Source organism: Semicossyphus pulcher, unplaced genomic scaffold (genome assembly GCF_022749685.1).
Source record: "Semicossyphus pulcher isolate SPU_LCO1_2020_fin unplaced genomic scaffold, fSemPul1.0.p SCAF_16, whole genome shotgun sequence".
Taxonomy (NCBI): domain Eukaryota; kingdom Metazoa; phylum Chordata; class Actinopteri; order Labriformes; family Labridae; genus Semicossyphus; species Semicossyphus pulcher.
Window position 1 is genome coordinate 16,437,103 of NW_027211670.1, and position 23,635 is coordinate 16,460,737.

At 42.2% G+C, this 23,635-nt stretch overlaps 2 protein-coding genes across 2 annotated transcripts; one reads left to right on the plus strand and one right to left on the minus strand.

The window, feature by feature from the left end:
- Nucleotides 1-475: 475 nt before the first annotated feature.
- Nucleotides 476-9,840, plus strand: coasy (CoA synthase). The gene is made up of 10 exons (XM_069664992.1): nucleotides 476-596; nucleotides 1,780-2,521; nucleotides 2,591-2,805; nucleotides 3,101-3,232; nucleotides 5,005-5,194; nucleotides 6,878-6,942; nucleotides 7,028-7,112; nucleotides 7,216-7,313; nucleotides 8,497-8,643; nucleotides 8,723-9,840. The coding sequence occupies exons 2-10, from the start codon at nucleotides 1,855-1,857 to the stop codon at nucleotides 8,780-8,782; spliced, it is 1,659 nt and encodes a 552-aa protein (XP_069521093.1). The 5' UTR covers nucleotides 476-596; nucleotides 1,780-1,854; the 3' UTR covers nucleotides 8,783-9,840.
- Nucleotides 9,841-9,850: 10 nt separating this feature from the next.
- On the minus strand, nucleotides 9,851-21,188 carry LOC138593908 (myosin light chain kinase, smooth muscle-like). The gene is made up of 18 exons (XM_069664991.1): nucleotides 21,094-21,188; nucleotides 20,538-20,954; nucleotides 17,927-18,073; nucleotides 17,604-17,756; nucleotides 17,346-17,480; nucleotides 17,070-17,156; nucleotides 16,853-16,983; nucleotides 16,615-16,771; nucleotides 15,602-15,904; nucleotides 15,431-15,527; nucleotides 15,102-15,305; nucleotides 14,770-14,987; nucleotides 14,043-14,166; nucleotides 12,821-12,973; nucleotides 12,342-12,471; nucleotides 12,112-12,193; nucleotides 11,798-11,938; nucleotides 9,851-10,560 (listed from the first exon to the last, which is right to left on the minus strand). Exons 2-18 carry the CDS (start codon nucleotides 20,701-20,703, stop codon nucleotides 10,352-10,354), a joined length of 2,637 nt encoding a protein of 878 aa, XP_069521092.1. The 5' UTR covers nucleotides 20,704-20,954; nucleotides 21,094-21,188; the 3' UTR covers nucleotides 9,851-10,351.
- Between the last annotated feature and the right edge of the window lie 2,447 nt (nucleotides 21,189-23,635).

The following is a 23,635-nucleotide window of genomic DNA, read 5'->3' on the forward strand; positions in this document are numbered from 1 at the left end:
TCATTTTATCCAACTGAATTCACACAATAAACAGCTGCTATTATTTTATTTTAATATTTCTATGGAAAAATTATGTTGTTTTTTTCTATAGCTGCCATGTCATGTGACCTAGTGTCCTCAAATCAGTGTCAGATGTCAATACCCACTTGGACAAATAGGACACACACCTCATTATAGTGGATTAAAGCCCTTTTTCTATTTAATATTGTATGTTTTAACATAACTTAATGTTTCAATGTTTCAACTGCTGATACACTACATCAAGACACAAAAGCAAAACAATAAAGAACATTTTAGAGGAAAACATTCGTTTCCCTGGTTGTTAAACGACTACATATCCCAGACACCACAGCTGTTCCCTCAACCAATCAGAGCGCATGTAGAATGTCACGTGATTATCCAACCCATTTCATGTGTGAGTGACTTCCACCACCAGTGGGTGCTTAGCTATTTGGGCTGGAGTGGACTGGATAAGACAGTAACTCGTTGAAGATTACCAGGACGACGATCCATTCAGTAGATATGTAAACACAGACCTGCTTATATTCAGCATTATTGATCCGTTCTTCACGTCGCTTTAGATTTGCTCGACACAGGTAAACTCAAGCTAAATTGCAGGGCTGCCTCTGCCTGATTGTCAACAATTATGTATCAAATATTGTTTATAGCAAAATACAGACTGCTCCTTTATTGCAGAGTTATAAGTAACATCATCATCGCTTCTTTGCGGATTTTTAATTCGTTCCTGCAGAATTACTTTGCAGACGATTTTTTTATTGTATTTTTGTACAGGCAATGTGAAGGTAGTACTAAGAGTTAGTTAGCTACGACTTTGACATACAGATAAGTTCATTACAGCTCCAGCTGTCAGGTGTTTATGCAAAAAAAGGACATTGCTTCATATTTTACGGCTGTCATGTCACGTTTCCCAGTTGACAGCAGCTAGCTAGCCAGCAATAGTGTCAAAATATTGATCAACTTTCGTCTTAAATTAAGTTAATTTACTGTTCTTTCCACGTTTAAACATTATATGTGATTGCACAATGGCTGAAAGTTCGACCAATAGTGTGTTCAGGTTTATACTGCAACATTTGCGAAGTTACTTGTCCTGTGTGGAAATTCCAGACATGAATTGCCACAGGCACAATGTCATGTGTTAAAGCGTTGTATTGTCACAATGTTTACTTGATACAATGTAACGAATGCGTTGCAACATCAGCAGAAGGGAGGAATTTAATCACAGAGCATTTGTCAAGATTAATAAATCAATCTATTGTTGCAACCCGATACAGCAGATAGATATTACAGAAGGCCCATAGAGTCTCTCCAGGTATGTTAATTATAGTATGTCTCGTGTAGTCGTTCTCTGGCTACTCCCTAATTTAAACAGTGGAGCAGTAACTACAAACAATAGCATAATGATAGTCTGTAGATAGCTGCAGTTAAGTTGCTAGTGTTGCAACAGTAAAAAACATGATTTAAAAAATGTATTTTAAAAGTGCCAGACAGGTAGTGTCTTTTAGTAACTGTTTTAATCTCTTATTTTTATTAAAGCCCTTCTAGGCATTGGCACAACAAAGCAGCATCGCCTAGAAACATTATGATAAGTGCATAGGATAGCTGTTTTTAGTTTATCAATGTATGAAGTGTGTCGGTATCAGTAGTATTTATTATCAGGAAAAAAATTACCAATACAATTAAATATGCAACTATTAGAACTGTCTTTATTTTCTTCCAGTCTTTGAGCTGATACAGTTTTCTGTGCGTCTCCTTCTGCAGTGTTCACCCACACCCTCACTGCACCTCCTCTGTTACCGCGTAAGACTGTGATTCCCTCCGATATCAGGCAGTAACATGTCCATGTTCAGCACGGGCATCCTTGTGCTGACGTCTCCTCTCCACACCCTTCCCTTGCGTATTGCTCCAGTCCTCAGCTCAGCTGCAGAGCGTGTAGAGCGCACGCTTTACGTCCACCTCCACCCGGGGCTGAACCTGGGAAGCGGGAGCCAACCTCGACCAGTTTTCATCCCACCAGTAGTGGACCTGTCAACACTCATTTCCCGCCTTTACAGCAATGCAGCCGATGTTTGCGGCCACCTTGATGTTCGTGTTCTGCTGACCAATGTCCGCAGCGGGACCACTATACCAAACTCCCCCTTCCCCACACCACAGCCTCTGTCCCACTCCCCGGAGGTGGTGCTAACAGACTTTCCTCTGCAGGACCCAGGTCAGACCCATCAGGTTACACAGTGTTTGCAGAGGTACACAGGCCACTGCTATGTGTGCAGCCCCAGCCTGCGCTCGGTGCTGCTTCACCCACAGATGATGACGCTGCAGGAGGAAGAGGAAGGCGTGAAGGAGCCTGAGGAAAAGGCAGAACCCTTGGAAACCTACAGTGATGTGGTGGTAGGAGGGACGTTTGACCGGCTGCACGGGGCCCACAAGACACTACTTAACATCTCATGCCTGCTAGCCAACAGACGGTTCCTTATTGGTGTGTGTGACCAAGCAATGCTGAAAAGTAAGTACTTTATTATTGGTATGTGTATCATGTAAGATTTCTGAGGCTAATTGTCTTATATCCATTTAGAAAAAGTGCTGAAAGAGCTGGTCCAGCCTTACTCGCTGCGTGTCGAGAAACTACGGGAGTTCCTGCAGGACATCAGACCCTCCTTGCAGGTGGAGATAGTGCCCCTTGATGACCCCTATGGAGTGTCCGTGGTCGACCCCTTGCTGCAGTGCATTGTGGTTAGCGAGGAGACTAGAAAGGGAGGCGAGGCCGTCAACAGGAAACGAATTGAGAATGTAAGGAAGCTGACATCATGTTACACAGGCCTACAACAGTAAAAGTTTATCTTATCTTCTATCTAAATTAATCTCTGATGCTAGCTTCTACTCTGAGAATCAATGAGCGTTATTTTCATCCATTGCTTTTAAAAAGAATTTTACTGCAACTTGTTAAAAGAAAACTGACTTCTATAGCAAATTTTAGTCCTGGGAGAGCCGAGGAAGTCATTGGTTTTAATACATTTGAACGTAGCCTAGCTTCACATGAGCACATATATGATTTTTGTGTTGTGATTTCTGCTTCCTAAATCAGGGCCTTCCAGCTCTCGTCCTCCATGAAATCCAGCTGCTTAAAGACGCCCACCACACTGAGATAGAGGAGGAGAAGATCAGCTCCTCCAGTTTACGCTCTCGTCTTCTGGGCACCCTTCTTACCCCTCCTAAAGTAGGTCATTGATAGGAGATTTTAATTAGGGATTGAAGGATGCTAATCATGGTGTATTATAGTCATGCAACTTTCATTAAAGTTTTTAAAGAGTGTGTGCTGAAGAAGAGGAAGATTGTCAATTTGTGCGCTAAAGTGAGTTTGATTTTTAATCACTCACTGAAGCAACACATTTAATTTGAACTGCAGAATTTCCTGCAGCCTTTAGCCCTCCTGTTGTGTTCATTTGTCAGGGACAGCAATAATGTTTTATATATCATCGTCCCATTAGGATAATACACTTGTTTTTTTTAGTCAAAAAAATACATGTTCAAACTATTTTTTATGTTCATTGTAGCTCAGCTCTACCTCCCCACCACAAACCATCTTAGACAGCCAAGCAAAAAAGGGCCGAACAAAGCAAAAGAGAGGCTTTTAAAATGGTGCCCTCCGTCTCTGATTGGCTAATTGGCTGGAGTGTGAGCCAATCCACACCTCTTCTGGAGCTCACAGGTGGCAGCCAATCTTCCACTTCTCACCTGCAGGACAAAGGGAGAAGAGAGCAAGAGAGAGAGAGACACCTACACACAAAACTCTATACACATAACAGTAACTTACATATAAAATACATTCATTTTACAGAACATGTATTTTTTTTTTACATTTTCCCTCATGGGGTGATGTTGTTAAACAGATAAGGCACCTCTTCTGTTCAGCGTCAAATTGACTTGGTTAGTTAAATCAAGTCAAATTAGAAGATGATGAAAGTGTGAAATGTCTCCAGAGAGATGGTGGCTCGAAATAACGGCCGGCCTGTTTCTGCATCCCACACGCTGTTGATTCATTATTCGACTTGTGGAGCCCAAATACATTTCATTCGGCTCTTTCCACTTCTCCCTTTTAGATTAGTCATTTCCGGAAGGATTTTCTGTATTGAATTAAGAATGACGAGCTGACGTCTGTGACACGAGTCACTGCGATTCAGGTGCGCCCTGGCACTGCCTGTATTATGTTTTGTAAAGACAGTGTTGCCTGACGTATATTGGGGGACGAGGACCACTGTGTTTCACAATTCTTTGACATGAATGCGTGTGTGTGTCTGCGTGCCTGCATGCGGTTGTGTGTGTTATTGCGGTAAAATATGGTGCGAGTGAGTAGGAAATACCTTATGTCTCACATTTGCAAAGAATGAAATTCATTCCACTTTCACTGCCGGGTCAAACTGACCCCAACAGTACCTGTGTGATATAAACATGCAGGAGGGGTTGCATATACATGAGATGAACTATTTTAATTTTAAATGGTGATAACACCAAACTAAGGCCAGCAGAAGAAGTTTCACACTGAAAAAATACTTTAAACTATTTTTCCTACATTTCCTACACACGCCCGTAACATAACAGGAGGGATAAGTAGGAAGGGAATTGGTGTTGTCACACAAAAAATGGCAGCTGAGCTTTTCAAAACAAGGGTCAAACTTTAATGTGTAACTGTTCTAATAGGAGCTGTTTCATTTAGGTAAAAAATAACAGCTTTCTTTCCAGCATGAGCCAAAGTACAATGTCTTGTCTTAAGCAACCTACTAGGTTAAAATGTGTTAGGAAGTAGGTGGTAGGAGGTATTATTACTGTGTTATCAGAGAGACAGTGAGCTACACTGCAGTTAGGGAGGAGGGTATATTTCACCTGCCAGGGCAAATAAACCCTTTAATACTATAATCACCTTAACCCATTAATTCTTCATGCTGTAATCTTTAGTGCTGCTGTATTTTGTTCCTGTTTCCTCCGCACTAGGACACATCCCATCTCCCTCCCCTTCCATACGTGATTGGCCTTACGGGGGGCAGCGGCAGCGGAAAGAGCTCCATCGCCAAGCGGCTGGAGGCTCTGGGCGCCGTCCGGATTGACTGCGACAAGTTGGGACACGAGGTGTACCAGCCCGGCACGGCAGCTTATCACAGGGTGCTGGAAGAATTTGGGTCAGGTGAGGAAGAGATCTGCTTTAGAGGCATGTAGTTGTTAGAAGGGTTGAAGTATGTGGCTTGAGATGTGTCATTCATACACATCTTGTTTGTAGTTTTTTTTTAGTATTTTAAAACATAAGCGATTGACATGAGTGCAGTGTAGTAAGTAAAGGTCACAGTCACGATGTCTCTGATTTGATTTTGATGTAAGTTGACGGGATGTCTTCTGGCAGTTGGCCCAGTGACAGGCTAATGGAGCGCTAATAGCATGAGGTCAAAATAACAAATTTGAAAGGCCATAACTCCTACACCAATCCTCTCAAAAGCATCAACAGCACTTACATCTTTTTCAGGATAATTTTCTAAAATGTATCCTTGTTTAAAAACTCAATCACACTGATTCCTCAGACACCTACAGAGCAGTTTCTCTGACTTCCTGATTTTACTTTGAAGGCTTTGAGAGTAAAAGATAATCCTGATATACCGTAATATCCAGAATATAAGACACAGCGTTATTATAGTTTTGAAATTTCCATTAGTTTTTATTTTTATTTAGTCCCTCTGTTTGGTTTTTGATGTCAGTTTAGTTTTAGTTAGTTTAAGAGTTCATAAGTAGTTTTAATTTTATTTTGAGAAAGTAACTCGTTTTAGAAGCTGAAAAAAGTAGGATGAAAGAATGCATGTGTCTGTGTCGTCTTCATTGTAAGTTCTTTTTATTAGGCCAGTGTCTCTCGTCAAAGAGAATAGGACAAAGTGCAACTAAAATAAGATAATTTTACCTGCAATTCTATTTAGTTTTAGTTTGTGTTGAACTGTTGTCATTTTTATTTTTCTTTCAGTTCACAAATTTATTTTTTCAGTGTTAGTTTTAGTCGTTTTAGTTTTCATTAACCATAATAACCCTGGTAAGAAGCAGTTATTACAACACTATTTCAATTTGTTTTCATTTAACACACATTAAAAACATACGCAAATTACAGCCTACCATCTGTTTTCGCCATGTCGAGTTTGCAGTCCTTCTAGCTACTGATGCGGTAGTTGACCTCAGCCTACAGTAACGTTGATTGTTGTCATGATGGCGGCTGCACTGGCGATCGTGACGAAGCTTTAGCCAGATGATAGCGTCATCGTCTGTGTAAGCCCACTTTTCAGATGAAGAAAAATGGATCGAAAAACCAAATTTTATGGTAGTGGGGGCAAGTATTACAATTTTGTCATTCATTTTGACATCAATATGTGAGTGACAAAAATCGACCATCAACACATGTAAATGGTAAATGGTAAATGGACTGTACTTATATAGCGCTTTTCTAGTCTTTGCGACCACTCAAAGCTGCTTTTACACTACATATCACATTCACCCATTCACACACTGATGGCAGAGGCTGCTACGTAAAGTGCCCAACTGTCAATCAGATAACACGTTCATACCCGTTGGCTATGCCAGCGGGAGTAATTTGGGATTCAGTGTCTTGCCCAAGCACACTTCGACATGTAGCCTGGGGATCGAACCTCCGACCTTCCGATTGAAAGACGACCGACTCTACCACTGAGCCACAGCCGCCCCATTGTACATTAGAGGACATAATTCACATTCATAGGTTGCCCACTACCTTGATTTGCATGTTGTCTTATAGATGTTATAGTACATGAAATCTGATGTTTTGCAGTGCAATGATGAAGGTTGTTTTTGTCACTTTCAGATCTTCTGAATGAAGATAAAACCATCAACAGACGTGCGTTGGGAAGGAAGGTGTTTGGAAACCCGGTAATATGACACGTTAGAATTTCAGCACTTTGCAAATTAACATGAGAGACTGGTGCGTTTAACAAACATGCTGTTCTTCATGTAGGAGCGGTTAAAAGCCCTGACAAACATTGTATGGCCGGAGATTGCACTTCTGGTGAAGAAGAGAATCAGCCAAGCAAGAGAGGAAGGTAATGTGCGGACATTTATAAGTATACAAGGTAGACAACAGTGCCCTTGTTGTGTACTAGAAGAGAATTCTCCAGTGTTAATGTGATTCTGTGCTCTTTACAGGTAAACAGGTTTGTGTGATGGATGCAGCCGTTTTACTGGAGGCCGGCTGGACAGACATGGTGCACGAGATCTGGGTCACTGTCATCCCCGAGGAGGAGGTTTGTACCTGCATTCCTTAAAGTGACAAACAGGGAGGCACGCAAGCTTAAGTGACTGTAAGGCGATACATCAGCTACCTCTCACATCCCATCGCTGACTGTTAGAGGATTTTACTGTACACTATGTTCATTATTATGTGTGGCACAAGGAGGTTGCTGTATCAGTATTCCTCAGTGAAAGCAGTGACTACAGACTGCAGCAACAATTTGCATAATAAACCCAGTGATAAGACAGTTTCTTGATTTTCTGGTTTGTGTGGATATCATTGTGCATTGCTGTCTGCTATAATAGTGTATTTTCTGTGTACAACCACCAGAGGCTGCCAAAGTTATTCTACACACACTGGCTCTAACCACAGACTGTATAATAGTAGTAGAAGTAGCCTGTGGTTTAATGAGTGAAGCCAATACAAAAGTACCCTGGACCTGCATTCTCTCTATTGGCCAGCAGGGGGCTCTACTGGTCTTAAAGGGCCAGTTCGCTGCTTTTCAACCTCAGTTCTATCATGCTATCATGGGGAGTTAATGCCATTATAGTAGGAAAAAAATGCAATTTTGCTTTGTGCCTTTGGAGGACGCTATCCGCTTCTCCAATGGGCCCTGGAAAACCTCTGCCAGACTACACTTCCTCAATCTAGGACGCCTGGCTCCGATGTCATGTGTCGTTCAAAATCGTCAGGTTTGAAATGTAGACTGCAGACCTGAAGATTTTTTAGACGATCCACCGGTATATTCTCGTGGTATTTCGGATTCTGTACCGCTCTGAGCCATTGCCTGCAGCGAGACGGTAGTATTTCACTCCAGCGTCTCTCGCTGGGCCGTTTCAGAGGGAGGGGCGCAATGCATGTGGGTGTTGTAGGAATGTAGAATGGGCGAAACCACAAGCTGTTTGTACAACTTTCTCCACAGCTATGGTGCCAATTTCAAATATTATTGCTTCTATTGATTACAGAGAACACCAGCTTTGACTGACAGTGGCTTTTTCCAGGGGCGAACTGCTCCTTTAAGAAGGATCCAACTTTTATTACCTCAGGAAACATGTTTTCTAATAAATGAATTCTTCTTCAATACAGGATAATTTCATTCATTTTGTAAATTATGGCCCCAGTTAGAGTAAAACTGACGATAAAGCAGGGCAGCACAAACCAATGTGTGATTTACCTTGTTTTGCCTCTCCTTTCAGGCAGTGTTGAGGATAACCGAGCGAGACGGCGTGAACACAGACGACGCCCTGCGCAGATTGCAGAGCCAGTGGTCCAACGCTAAGCAAGTAGAGCACGCCAACGTGGTGCTGAGCACGCTGTGGGAGCCAGAGGTCACCGGGAAGCAGGTCAGACTCTCACGAAATCATCTGTTTGAGGCTGTTTTGTTTGTTTGTAATAATGTAATGTTCGTCTTTTATTTTAAAGGTACTGAAAGCTTGGAATCTTCTTCAGGGGAGAATCCAACAGAGGCAAGAGGGACAGTAGCAACATGTGCTGTGACTGGAGCATGCAGAGAGAACACACGTCAGGTCCAGGGAGATGTGTGCGCGTATGACTGATCCACATAATGAAACACTGCCTTAGAAAGAAGTGAGAACGGTTGCTGTGCCATGGCAGCAGAACCAACAACTCCCTCACTTCTTTGCCCAAAACTCAGTGCCTGATTGACTTTCTTCAGGTTTTTAAACTCTAGATTTATTTTAAGAGTCGACAGAGGGTGGGATGAGGAAAAAAAGAGAACTATAAATGCTCCCTATAAAATAATGTTGGAAATTACAAGTTAAATTTATTTTGGGGTTAATGAAATGTTGAATTATCCCAACAATTGTAGGTCTGTTTCCATCCAAAGATGTTTATTTGAAAAGCATGCCTTCTCACGATCGTTGGGCACCTTGTTAGCGACCCTTCCCATGTCTTCTAAGTCTAACGAATATGAATGTAGCTTTGAAAAGCAACAAAAGTTAAGGGAAAGGTGAGATACTGTACGTCAGTGAAAGATTGTGCGACTCCCACAGTTATAGAATAATATGTTGCTTCTTTGTTTCTGGATTGGGAGAATATTTTAACAAGTAAAATATCATTACCTAATAATAAGAATTATAATTAACCAAACAAGATTTGGTAGAAATATTTGCTTAATAGATTATATTTTGTAATATCTCTGTAGTTGTCACGTTGAATGGGAGCAAATTAATGTGTTGGAGACTTTGAGTACTGATGTAGGTTTTCTGTATCTTAGAAAATTGTATCTATAAATGTAAAGAAATGTTATCCAAGAAAATGGCTTCATGTATTTTGTTGTTCACAAACCGGTTGTGACGTGATCGCGATTTGTACACGAGCTCACCGGAACATCCACACATCTGAAAGTGATGACGTGTTTAGCTTGTGGCGAATGTTACGGTGTCTGATACTATTAAACTATTAAGCAATGTTTACATACCGCTAAAATACTTGCTTTATTGATTTAGCCATACCTTCAAGGATTGTCCAATGAAGTCAATGAAGTGTAATGTGATCATAAAGTTGGTTCGAAATGTCAACTGTCTTTGAATCCATCATCTTGCACATCACTTGGATGAATGAGCTAACGAGCTTTCCTATTTTCCATAAATGCTCTTTGAATTCACAAACTTTCACTTTGAAGCGTACGTTCTCTAAAATTCAGCCTTTAATTATTATGTCTAAAAAACATATTTAAATGTGCAAAATGTACAATTTTCATGTGACTTGTGTGTTAATGATGCTGAGCTCAGCAACAGCAGCACATTAACTTATATCAGTACAACAAAACCCTGTGCATTAGTCGAACGTGGTAATAAAAGAATACAGCATGAGTAAGTGCACTAGTAACTGGTGACTTGTGAAACAAAGGGCTCTCTGGGTATGCGTGTCCAAACCTTATTGTCCTTCTGATGGTGGATAAACACGACACACCCTGTTCGCCTTGAAATAATGTGTAAGCAGCCTTTTGTGTGGCAGTGAATAACTGTCCCTCATGACACGACAAAGTCCTGGCTTTATCAAAATCCTTCTACTTCTCTTCTGAAGATTTTAAGTTGTTGCCTTAACTTTCAGTTTGGCGGAGCACATTGCTTCCCCTAGCTTGTTGCTGGCTCTGCACACATAAACCCCAGAGTCAGACGGCTTCAAATCAGCCACAACCAGAGCGCAGAGCCCTTCATGTTGCTCCATGGTCACTCTGCTCGATTCAGACACCGGCTGCTCGTTCTGAAGCCATTTCACCTCTGGCTGTGGGTAGCCTAGAAATGAGACAATAAGACATTACTTTAGAATCGAGAACATAAAATAACAAACATCAAAGATATTTTTGTGTGGTATCCAGACTAGCAAAGTGTGTTCAATATTTACAACACTATACCTGGGATTGTGCGGAGGGTTAGCATGAATATTACCCCATTTTTTGTAATACATGTACAATTTCAACATTTTAAATATAATTAATTCTCCCCGTATTTTAGGTTTTTACTCTCAAACTACTTTAATCTTCTTACTTTGCTCCAGTTCTCTTTCCCCTTTACACAATAGACTGTATGAAAGAAGCTAACGTAGCCATTGGTTTTTCAAATGCCATTCTGAAGCCTTGATTTAAGCATTATGGCGGTCACCATCTTTGTTTTTCGAACCAGAGATGATTATATGTAGACAATAGGATGGAAGGAGAGGAGCAGGGGGTTGGCAAACACTAAGTTATGAGCGCTATATACAGATATCTAGTCTATGCTAAAGGATAATTAGTTTGTTAGATTGAGAACAACTGTTGCGTTTCAGTTCAAGCTAGCTAAAAATCCGCTGGAAGCTAATATGTATTCGGTAAAGCTCTACAAGTTTTTATAATTTTGTCAACATTTCAGTAGCTAGCTTAACTGCCAAAAGAAAGATAAAAAGTGCCCTACAATAAAGCCTTTAAAGTAAACATTAACCTTCAGCTAGCAGCTAATCAGCTTAGCTAGCACAAAAACAAGAAAAACTGCTAGCTTGAAACAGTCCAAATGTAACAAAATATTTCCAGTCATAAATGAGGCTGCTAGGTGACCAGTGCAGTTTTTGTTCATAGCCATGAAATAGTTGTCATTTCCGCACTTTGGATTTGTAGGAATTAAAGAAGATATAGTTTGTGGATAACAGAGAACATGAAAATTGTGTAAATGGACAGAGTTTGTTAGCTTTGGACAGAGCCAAGCTAGCTGCAAAAGAGTAAAGTAGCAGACCATAAATTCAAAACAGTGAGCCAAAACAGTGAAAAGCTCCTTAAAACTGATGTAAAATTAAGTATGATGTAATTTCAAATCAAACTAACTGCAAGGACCTATAGTAGTTTATAGATGACATAAAATATGAATCATGGCAGCTTTAAGTTAAGTCAGTTCGGGCTATTCGACTGCAATAAGAGCATTTCAGACAGTGTTGTCTTCGTTGCTTTAGGCCCTTGCGTTGGGCCATTATTTAATGAACTGCATCACAGTTCTGTCACTCTACCATTGACAATGCATGAAAGCTGAGCGGTTGCTCCTTTGGGAAGGGTGACGTCCTTCAGGGCCTGCTGGAAGCGCGGTTCACTCTGAAGCTGCTTCTCCAGAGACTGGATGGCCTCCTCTGCCTCTGGGCTCCAGCCTGGCTCTGGATGAGAGGGAGGATGGTGACGAATAAAACGGACACAAGGCCTTTACTGATCACAAAACGGTAAACTTGAAGTGACAATCGGAAAGTGCGAGTCATCTGCCATATGTATGTAGCTCTAGGACTTTACAGGACATTATGTGAGTATGAGTGTGTCTTTTTATCTGTCTTACCCTCTGCGGAGCTGCCAGGGGAGTCTGGCCTGTTAGAGAGGTTAGCCATCCGCTGTAGGGCCAAAACAGCCTTTCCAGTTTTCTACAAGTTTAAAGGACACATAGCACTTCATGACGAACTACTCAGAACTCCGCTTCAGGTCTATATAGGAAAAAAATGTATTCATATGGAAGCACTGATAAGAAATTGTACATCTCTCCAGTGCTAGCCTGGCAGCATGTTGTGTTACCTTCCACTTGCGCTTGGCCAGAAAGTGTCTCATCTTCCCCTTATTGAGGGACTTTGTGGGTCTGCGGTTCAGAGGGGTGAAAGAGACCATCCAGGGGTGGGCGAGGGCCTCGGTACATGACAACCTGCATCTACAGAGCACGTGGAGAGACAGGGAGAGGCGAAAAGGTTGTCAAATGCTGCCAGCAGTCTCCTGGGATCACAGCTGTGGATTATCTGCTGCATAAATAAGGCTCCTCTCCTTGACTCATATTAGAAGCTTACTTAACAGCTTGTTTCGATGCAAATTGTCTGTAAATGGTTGGAAATGTCACAAGGAATAAGTTGCTCCTAATGTGACATTATCAACCAGCTAGAATTAAAGCACCCTCATCCATTTTCCTTGCTCTTGTTGCTGCTTCTCACAGTGAGTGAGCTTTGTCACTGTATCACAAGGGTGGGATTTTGATGTGGAAAAAAATAAAGGACAACCAGACCAACCTCTTGTCTTTCTTCAGCATGTAGCCGATGAAGTCTTTAGCCTGATCAGAGATGTCCTCAAAACTCTCCTGGTCAAACTCGTAGCGGGCAGCGGTCACAAGAGCTAAAGTCTCGGCATCGCTGTTCCCCTGGAAGGGAGATTCTCCACTGAGCCTAGGACACAAGAGTGTAAAACAATGAATACTGCACAGTCTTATGGAGGCCCGCCATGTTTTTCTCTTCTTTTAACACTAACGTGAAGATCAATTAATTCTCTCGAGGCTGTTATTCCATTATGCTGGTTTTGGTTAAAATTATGCATATTTAAAGAACTGTAGCACTAATATGATGTTGTGGGCGACTGTAGTGATACAACTTTACCAGGAGATGGCGCCAAATTAGCATTTATACATAAGACTACTTTGGATGTATTTTAGATCATAAATATATATTCCGAGATCGTTTTGTATCCCTTTACATTTTAGTTCTGTTCAAATAACTTTGCCACAGTTGACATGTGGGTAAAAGGAGGTTAAAGAGGAAATACTGAGCATTTATGTCATTTTAAAGGGGCCCTATCTTTTGAATATTTTGCATGGGTTTCACATTTTGGGGTGTTTATTGTTCACAGTGAAAAAGTAAAAACTGCATAACTCTGTTTTTTTTCCCAGAATTACATTAAAAAAATTTTTTTTTTAAAAAGGTCGCCTCTGAAATGAGCCGTTCAGAACAGTTACAGGTTTCTACGTAGAACCTTGCTGTCGCTGCAATCGACCATTCACCATCATTCACCTCAGGCCGCCAACTCACCATTCCAATACCTCCTGGTGATTCTGGCTTGTACATATAAGGCCGAATAACTGATCCTAGAGCAGCCATGTTTTCTACAACTTTGGAGTGACAGTGCGGTGCGGCTGCTCCCTCACGTGGGATCGCACTACGCGGTCACACTAAATGCTGTCAGCCAATCGTGGCTAATGTCTAACCTTTGAATGGCAAAATGGCTTGTTCGTTTCAGATGGACGGAGAGGCTCCGAAAAAATAATTAAATTAAAATCTGTATACAATTTTTAAAACGAAACAAACTTCACCAATGTGATTCAAAAACTGCATTGATTGCATAGCTAATTATGTCCCCTTTAAGCTATTTTTCTGTCCCACAACAACCCCAGTTTCATGTTCTTCTTTAGTAGTGTGTTACACTTGCTTATGTGTAAACCACTACAGCCTTCTTTTCACGTACAAGATGAAGCAGATGACTCCAATGCTCCACATGTCCGTCTCCAGGCCCACGGGCTCGTAGTTGATCACCTCGGGGGCCACAAACTCCGGCGTGCCGTGCATCACCATGAGAGGTTTACTCTCCTCTGAAAAGCAAGACAAGAAAGTCAGAGAATTGTAAATGTCATCCTGAATGTTGTGTTATCGCCTGTTTGCATTAGCCTATTTACAGACGGCTGTAGTCGCCTCTAAATAGACCACACAGTCTGGAGCCAAGCCGTCTGAAGAGTCACCAATTAATCTGCCTGAGTTGGCTTCAGAGACTCTGCTGCATTTATTGAGTTTCGGTCTATTTAAGGAGGTTTTATTATGTAGTGGGATGAGATCTAGGAATTTAGAAACAACACACTTTGAATTGTTGACCCCATGTGGCAAAATACTTATCATTACTTGATGCAAAGTTTTGTGCAGCCAAGATTTTTTAGGCTTCTATGTGAACCATAACAGGAAGAATTTTATTATCTATGCTGGGTGCAAAGGCTGCACAGCACTGACTGCCTTATAAGGACTCTTGGATTTCCCTGTATTGCAACTTTTACAAGAAAACACGCCGGATATGCATTCGAATACACGCAGGGAGAATTATTCACCATCCCTGGTGAGAGGCCGTAAAAGTTAAATATAAGTCCCACTGAGAGATCCCATCGAGACGGCAATGAGGCTGTTTACCGCAAATCCAGCAAACTCACCCAATTTACTCGCCAAGCCGAAGTCAATGATCTTGATCCGCGTGCCGGTTGTGTCAACACAGACGATGTTCTCTGGTTTGAGGTCCAGGTGGACGATATTCTGCTTGTGAACGTACTGCATGCCCTCTAGGATCTGTTGCATGTAGCGGGCGCTGGTGGGCTCTGTGTGCTCGAAGTTGTCGTCCACGATGCGTTCGAAGAGCTCCCCGCCTGCAATACTGGGCAGACAGATAACATCCACCTGCTTTACCGTCTGTGGGCCATATTTTTATTCCCTCTAGCTCACACGGAATAATCCTACAAGATCAAATCGCAGCTTCACAATTACTTACTACTCCATGACCATGACCATCTCCGAGCGCGAGTCATACGCAGCCACACATTGGACCAGTTTGGGGTGGTGCAGGCAGTTCATCAGTTCGATCTCTTTGCGAGCTGCCGTCCTCTCCTTGGAGGTCCGGCCTCGGTAGAACTTCCCCGCCCACTCCTCACCCGTCTCTTTGTGGGTCAACCGGAACACCTGGCCAAACTTCCCACTGGAAATATTCCATCCAGGACAAACAAGGAGACAACTTCAATTCGCTTTTTGGAAATGGTCGTGAGAATTCTCAAAACTGTACAAGTGAAAGATTTGTCTTGAATATAAAGGATTGATGCTTACACTCCCAGCTTCTCATGCACATTGTAGTGATCCTTGACCTTGTTTGTGGTATCAGTGGTCACTGTGACGTACGACGCAGGCTCTTCCTTCTTTTTCTCTTCAAACATAACAACAACAATAAGCACATCCCTCCTGACAGGTTTCTGACAATCCTTTTCTACTATCACTTACTTGTGGTCGCCATCTTGATACACTCAGACTCCTGGCTCGGCTCGCTGACCCCTGCCGAGTTGTACGCTCTGACACGGAAGCGGTACTTCCCCTGAGGCTCCAGGCCCGAGCGGACATGGTAGGATGTGTTTTTACAGCGGGTTGTCACTTCAGTCCAGCTCCCCGCCTCCTCTGGTCTGACCTCCATGATGTAGCCCAGCACGGCCGTGCCTCCGTCGTAGCTGGGACCCGTCCAGGACAGGACCAGGGACTCGGTGGAGAGCTGGGACACGACTGGGTGGGATGCAGGAGGGTCTGGTCGGTCTGGGGGGGAATTCAAGCACAAAACAACTTAATGCGTACTCATAGACACCAGGTGACCAACTTCGGTACATTTTTTTCATTATGGGGAGCTGATGCCATTATGGTGGGAAAAAAATGCACTTTCACTCTGTGCCTTTGGAGGACGCTATCCGCTTCTCCAATGGGCCCTGGAAAACCTCCGCCAGACTACGTACAATGCGTCTTTTGGTGGAGGCCAGGGAGCTCGCTAAACTACGCTTCCTCAATCTAGGACGCCCGCCTCCGATGTCATGGGTCGTTCAAAATAGTCAGGTTTGAAATGTAGACTGCAGACCTGAAGATTTTTTAGACGATCCACCGGTATATCATCGTCGTATTTCAGATTCTGTACCGCTCTGAGCCGTTGCCTGCAGCGATCAATTTGACTCCAGCGTCTCTCGCTGGGCCGTTCCTTTCAAAAGGGAAGGGGCGCAATGCATGCTGGGTGTTGTAGGAATGTAGAATGGGCGAAACCACAAGCTGTTTCTACAACTTTCTGCACAGCTATGGCACCAATTTCAAATATTATTGCTTCTATCGATTACAGAGAACACCAGCTTAGACTGACAGTGACTTTTCCAGGGGCGAACTTCTCCTTTAAGGGACAACAAACACCAGTTTTTGCATCATCTAAAGTCCCATGAGAACTCTAAATATAGAAATAATAAACTTTAGACTCAAGTGTTGCTCACCTATGACACTGAGGGAGATTGTATGTTGAGCAGAGCCTTTTCGGTTTCGTACTACGACCGTGTACGAGCCTGTGTCGTCCGGACAGGCCTTTGAGAACTCCACACTGCTTTGTGTCTCACTGCTTCTCACGGACATCCTCGGCCCCCCTACCACCGCCTGACGAGAAAGCAAGGAGAAAGTCAAAACTAGGAACTTTGCTGGCACAGAAATTTTAAGTGAAGACAAAGTTAGCATTACCTTGTCTTTGTTGAAAATCCAGCAGCAGGCCACAGGAGCAGAGCTGCTCCTGAACTCACAGTGTAGCCGGGCCTGCTCTCCGACTCGAACCTCCACCTGCTCTGGTGGGTCTAAAAACTTCACAGGAGGTGCTGAGGAGGAGCAGAATCAGCTAAATCAATAAAACACGACAGAGGAGCAGTACAATTTTACATATGCTGTGGTGCAGTCTTCTCACCTTTGCTAGTAGGGACTTTTCTTTGAAGGTTTGTATCCCTGGTGTCGTTGGGGACTGAGGAAGAAGGTGGACTCACAGGTGTGTTTGCTAGGAAAGGCAGAATCCAACCAATCACATGAGAGCAGTCAAGTTTGGTTGCAGTAGCACCAGCAGGGGCATCCATTTCATACACCAGAAAGCACTTGATTATCAGCATATTTAGCATTATTTTGAGCTAGTTTTGCAGACAAAGAAAAAGAGGACTTTTAGGACCCTTAATAACATTTTGGTATCTACCTTTGTCTTTTCCTTCTCTGCGTCTGACTTCTCCTTCAGAAAGTGAGGACAATTTGCCGTTTCCAGGCAATGCAGCTTTAAATGCGCCACTCCTGTGCAGCTCGTGATTGCTCGCACTGGAGATTCCCTTTGTTGCTGCAAACAGAGTAAAACAAGTTTAATGTTGAAAGATCTATATGGTCCATTTAAGGAAGGGTTTAACCTGTTCTTGACGTTTGTAAGGAATGTCTACCTCGACACACTCGACCCCTGCTTTACCTCTGATGTGTAACACAGCACTGCTTGTCTGTTTCCCAGATGTATTCTCAGCGATGCACGTGTACGTCCCAGCATCTCCAGGTGAGCACTGAGTGAGAGCTAGGCTGGCCACGCCGTTTTTGAAGGAAGTATTAGTTGAACGCACACTCTCACCTTAAAGACAAAATAACAATAGAAAAAACACATAACTGACAGTTCTTATCTTCAGGATGTTGTGGAAAATGCATTAAGCTTTGGTTTGCATGTTACTTCCTGGCTCATAATGGAGAGTAGGTTGAAGGTATTTTAAACATATTTTGGATGTATAGTAATCAGTCGTTTACCATTGTGTTGCCAGGAAACGCTCACAGGCTGACTTCCTGTGATAACACCTTGAAAAGTAGCATCACTTCCTTCGCAGACTGTGCAGTCGCTGAGTGGCTTTTTGAAGTGAGGCTTTTCTGGCGTCTGGACGGGTTTCAGTCTGGAGGCTAAGCAGAGGGGAGAATGTGAGGACAGTGGGTTATGTTTTTCGGACATGTTTCATTGGATCACAAAGTGTGTACAACATTGTTTCCTCTGAACTGACCAATCAGGGCTGGGCACAACTAAAATCATCAGCTAATGTTTCAGTGGAATATTATGAATAAGTCTTTCCACCCTTGACAAAAAGTTACTGAACAAACTTTAAATTAACTTTAATCGCTTTATTCACTTTTTTGTTTGAATTTTTTTATTTGAAGTGATTCATTTTAAAGACCATTTTTTAGACTGTGGAGGGGCAGCAGATCAGGCTCTGACTGACATCTCCCTGGCTCTGCACACAACAACAGGAGTGTTACAATTATCGTAGTTCATCTTTTACAAACGTATGTTTAAGTTGTAATATTCAGAAACAAAGGAGGAAACAGGAGCTCTGACTTCTTAGATTATTCATTTCAACTGGTCACTTAAAGTGATAATCTTGAAGATCTCAGTTTCGTTCTTTTTGGCACCTCCTATGGTGATAAACGGTAATTGCGGGAGCACACTTCCCAGATATCCAGACACTGCTGCATGTGTGACGAACACTTGATTTTACTCGCTGACGGTCGCTTTCCTTTTCAGACTGTTTGCCTTCATCTGAGCGTCAAATTTGTTTCTTTTTCTTTGGATTTTCACTTATTTTTGAAGTTGTATCTGTAGTCATCGATCTTTTCTTTCTTTGTTCAGCCGTAGTAGATTACTGTTTACTCACAACACTTGCAGAGAGCGCAAAAGCAGCCGCTTAGCTCCGCCCACCCTCTCTGGCAGACCAACCACTGCTGGCTGATGGAAAACGCGTCACTAACTGGTTGCTGCTTATGATTTTTTCAGCGAAAGTCGCCCAGTCTGTAATACTGCAAACGCAAAGGCTTTCATCAGTGGGCCATAGGCTCAATCACCATTGTGTTACCTTAGTTGGCAATAGATAGTGTGTTAGTGCTATATTTTTTAACTAGATTTCCTCTGGCAAAAATCAACACCTGCCACTAAGAAAAAATATCAAATGGTCCACACTAAACTTCGGCAGCCAAAAATAGTCAACTGCGGTTGACTCAACTTACCCGCAGTCATCAATAATCGCCAGTGGACAACGCTCATGCTAGGTGTAAAATATCTGAATAGCAGAATAGCTGCTGTGGGACTTTCGTTATGATTGGTTTGTGAAATTTATTGCATAACTTATAAAAAAAAAATCTGACCATAACCACTCCCAGCTTTAATATCAAGGAAGTTGTAGCAACTGAAATGGCATTATTTTGAATATTGAATTTCTAAGATGCTAACTATTAGCCTAAGACCTTAAAGGAGCAATTGTCCCCTGGAAAAAAACGCTGTCAGTCAAAGCTGGTGTTCTCTGTAATCCATAGAAGCTGAAAGGAACAGCCCAGCGAGAGACGCTGGAGTCAAATACTACTGTTTCGCTGCAGGCAATGGCTCAGAGCTGAAATAGGATGGGAATATACCGGTGGATCGTCTAAAAAATCTTCAGGTCTGCAGTCTACATTTCAAACCTGACGATTTTGAATGAGACATGACATCCGAGGCGGGCGTCCGAGATTGAGGAAGTGTAGTTTAACAAGCTCCCTGGCCTCCACCAGATGACGCCTTTTACGTAGTCTGGAGGAGGTTTTCCAGGGCCCATTGGAGAAGCAGACAGCCTCCTCCAAAAGCACAGAGCCAAAAAGCATTTTTTCCCTACCATAATGGCATTAGCTCCTCATAATAGCATGATAGGATTGAGGTTGAAAATTGGGGAACTGGCCCTTTAATGCTGTCAAACTAATGTCAATAGGAAACTCTGGACTGATGTGGTTGTGTGGTATTTAGTTAATCAGTCACCCCTTGCTGAGTCTACTGGAGTGTGTTACATGGTGTTTACAAGACTTTCCCAACACATGTGTGTTTACACATGTGTCGGTGTTGGAATGTCCAGCAGGGGTGGGTAATGGGTGGTCACCAGTGGATGGAGGAATGCAGTGTGTGCGTGTGTGTGTGTGTGTGTGTGTGTGTGTGTGTGTGTGTGTGTGTGTGTGTGTTTTAGGTGAAGAAAGGGGGAGGCAGGTTGCATGTCATACTGACATATCCTGAGTGCCTGAGGACATTTCTGACTACAAGACGTATCATAATAATACTTTTACAGGGAGCTACACCTTAACCAAAGTTGAATAGGTAGCAACTGTATCATATATGCAATCAAGCAGATTCCAGTATTCCTGGTTTCACTGGTAGACGTTTGGTCTTATGTATGTAAATAATAATTAGCATCTTGTCATGTCAGTTTCTGTAAACTTTTCTAGTTGCCCTCATGCAAAGAAATTCAAATTAAAACATGATTTACTTTCCTTCCAGTCATATCAAACAGCTACAATGAAATCAGACACATTAAAACGTCTGTAAATTAACTTTCAACCTCTTCTTCTTCGTGTTTACCTGTTGCAGACGTGACATCCTGTTTGGTGTTCCCCAGTAACGTCCTGTCAGTGGCGTCCAGTCCATCCTCTTTCTGCCTCTTCACACAGAACGGTCTGCTTTGAGGCTTGAGGGCCAAACGAAAAGTAGACACGAACGTCTTTTGCTTCCTGCCATCCTGGTCCATCCTTAAGCAGAAACAGTAACCAGGCAAAAGCTGAGTTTCTAAAGGTCACTCATCAGTCGTCTTCTTTTTGTGGTTGAGGTTGTACTCAGTTGTAAAGTGTGAAGTTCGCAGATGCTTGCAGGAGGAGCCTCTGCTTTCAGACTGCCTCTACAAATCACAGCCCACTCTGAGCCCCACAGTACACAGGAAACAGGCAGTTTTATCGGAAGGCCAATTAAAAACACCCGTCCAGCCCCTGTTGTCTCCCTGTGCTGAAACCAGAGGGAGAGAGGCAGAAACACATGTGGTCGAAAACAAAGGGAGTGTGGGAGTGACAAAACATTGAAGCTGAAGAGAAACAGAAAGGAGTAAGGCAGATAGTGATAAGAGACATGAAACAGCACATTTTACCTGGTTCTTTTCTCCTTTCAGAATATACTTCTCAATGTCAGCTTCTTTTTGACATTTTGTCCCTGTAAGAGTTGAAACGCTCAGACAAATGTAGGTTGATCCACGCAGACAAAGTCACCGCAGGAATGAAGCCGAGCCAGTAGAGCAGCTTTCTGCGAGTGTGCATGAAAAGGTTTTGTTTTTGTAGCATTGAAGTTGATTCTTCAAATGGTGGACTTCCGGGGTAGGTTTCTTTGAATGAAAGTAGGATCATGTGACCAGCAGTAAACTCACTTGTAAATTACACCTTTAATTCTATTGATATGTTAATGCTGCTGGTTGGGTGTGTCTCATTTACCCTTTGTTGATCCTTACCCCCCTTTAAAGCCTGTGAGGCGAATTAGGTTGATTATTCTAAAATACAGTTTAACTGACTTTTTGTGCGTTTATTTTAACACCTGCAGAGACTCAATTGGCCAACCAGTCTTAAAAAAAAAACAACCCAACAAAATCACAGAAAAACAAGGTTCAAATTTCAATTTATTGTTTCATGTATAAAAACACTTAAAAAGAAACATCTTGGGCTTTTTGCAGTACTACAACTTCTGAATGGTTTAAAAAAGGGGAAAACAGCCCCTCACTATATTCACACGGCAGCCATTATCCTTTGACGTCACGCTCAGGGTGGGAAGCTCAAATGCAGTTATGTCATGCTGCTGTGTTCAAAGTTTTAAATGCCATGAATGTGGGGAATCTGACAAATAAGGATCAATTCAACACTTCACTTGATCAGCAACTGGAAAGACAATGAAAAGTGAAAATCCAGAGGGACATTAGGTCATATAATAAAAGGTAAAACAATGATAAACCATTAGCTAGCGTTGGACAACAGCTAATTCTAGCATACATCCGCTCCCTAGCTAACGTTATGTTAGCTAAGAAGTACATTCAGAGAAAATATTCCTAGCTAGCATAATTTACTTTTGTATCGTATGACACTACAAAACTTCAGCCACTTCCTTGCTAACAGCAACACAATAGGCAGCTAAATGCTAACACTAGCTTGTTGTCTGACTGTAGTGAGTCATCACTAAACATGTTTTTACTTGACACATGGCTTGAGTTTCCCTTTTCTTTGTCCTAACAGTTGCTGATCATTTAGTAAGCGTTCAAAAAATAATGATTTCTCAGATTCCCAATATGATACACAGCTTGAAAGACAGCTGCTGCTTAACATTAGACCAGCATGTGAGCTTCCCAATCTGAGTCTGAAGACAGAGAAAAATGGCTCCCGATGGCTGCCCTTCGTAGTTGTTCTTCCCCAAAGGATTGAAAGAGTAGCTTAATGTCGTTATCCTAATATTTCACATGCATACAATACCTGCAGAGCGCAAAGAGTGGGTGCAAGCAGTGTTTGCTGCATGTGGTATATGTAGGCCACAGAGTGGAGGCACAACCAGACACACCTGACTCCAATCAACCCACTGGTTCACAGCTATTGCCTCACAGCAGATGTCAAGCCCCTCATTAGTGAAATCATTTCACATTGTAGGATCAAAAAGGTAGATTAAACCTTACACACATGTAGATTTTCGATGAAATATTGTCTATCTCAGCCTTTTAGCGCGCATATAACACCACATATTGATCAATATACAGCTATATTGTAATATGCAGTGGAAACATGGAATTAACATTACAAAACTGATGCATTTGTGGCTAAGATATCGTGCTAAACTATTTTTCCGAAGCACATTAAAAACATTACAGCAATAACAATGGTGGCATAATAGTTTTCATAAAAGCGTCCCTCAAATAAACGAGTTAATACGCTGCGGTTTTAGATGGACACATTTCACTCGGCGCTGGTCAGCGTAAGAATGTGAGGAAGGAGTTACACGAACTGGAATGCGTAAGTAGTACCAAATGGTGGGAGGCACATAAATTACGTCCCCAAGCGATAAAAGCAGCGTGATTGATGGACCAGGCATCAAGGGGAACTTAACTGTTCTCATTCCACCCACTTCTAACCCCGTCCATATATGAAGAAAGGTCACATGTATTGGTTAAAACACACATGCACAAACATTCAACAGTTAAGACAGATGTGAGAAATAAATATGAGTGATGTAAAGTAATGAGAAGTCACTACAGAAACAGATAAGAAAAAGGAATAATATACTGTAAAATCTTCATATTTATGCCTTTTTAGGCTGATTTTTGATGGAAAATTTAGATACTTCACTCTACGTTCGGACAAAACACGAACAACAGCTTGCTTAACCACGTCAAATCATGTCATTTCGAGTGCAGACAAAAAGAGCGTACGGGTACTACTAGTGTTGCTTACATTACTCTGCTTGGATAGTCCTTGGCCCCTGCATTAGTTTTGCTGCATAACAAACTAAATACTAAAAATATTTTTCTTTCTTTTTTTATTTTAAATTCTTAAAGACCAGCTCCAGTCATGTTTTAAGGCATATAAAATGCTATTTGGAATAATAAATTGAGTGCAAAATACGTTTACTTATCTTGTAAGAATCCTCCCAAGGCATCTCCTCCT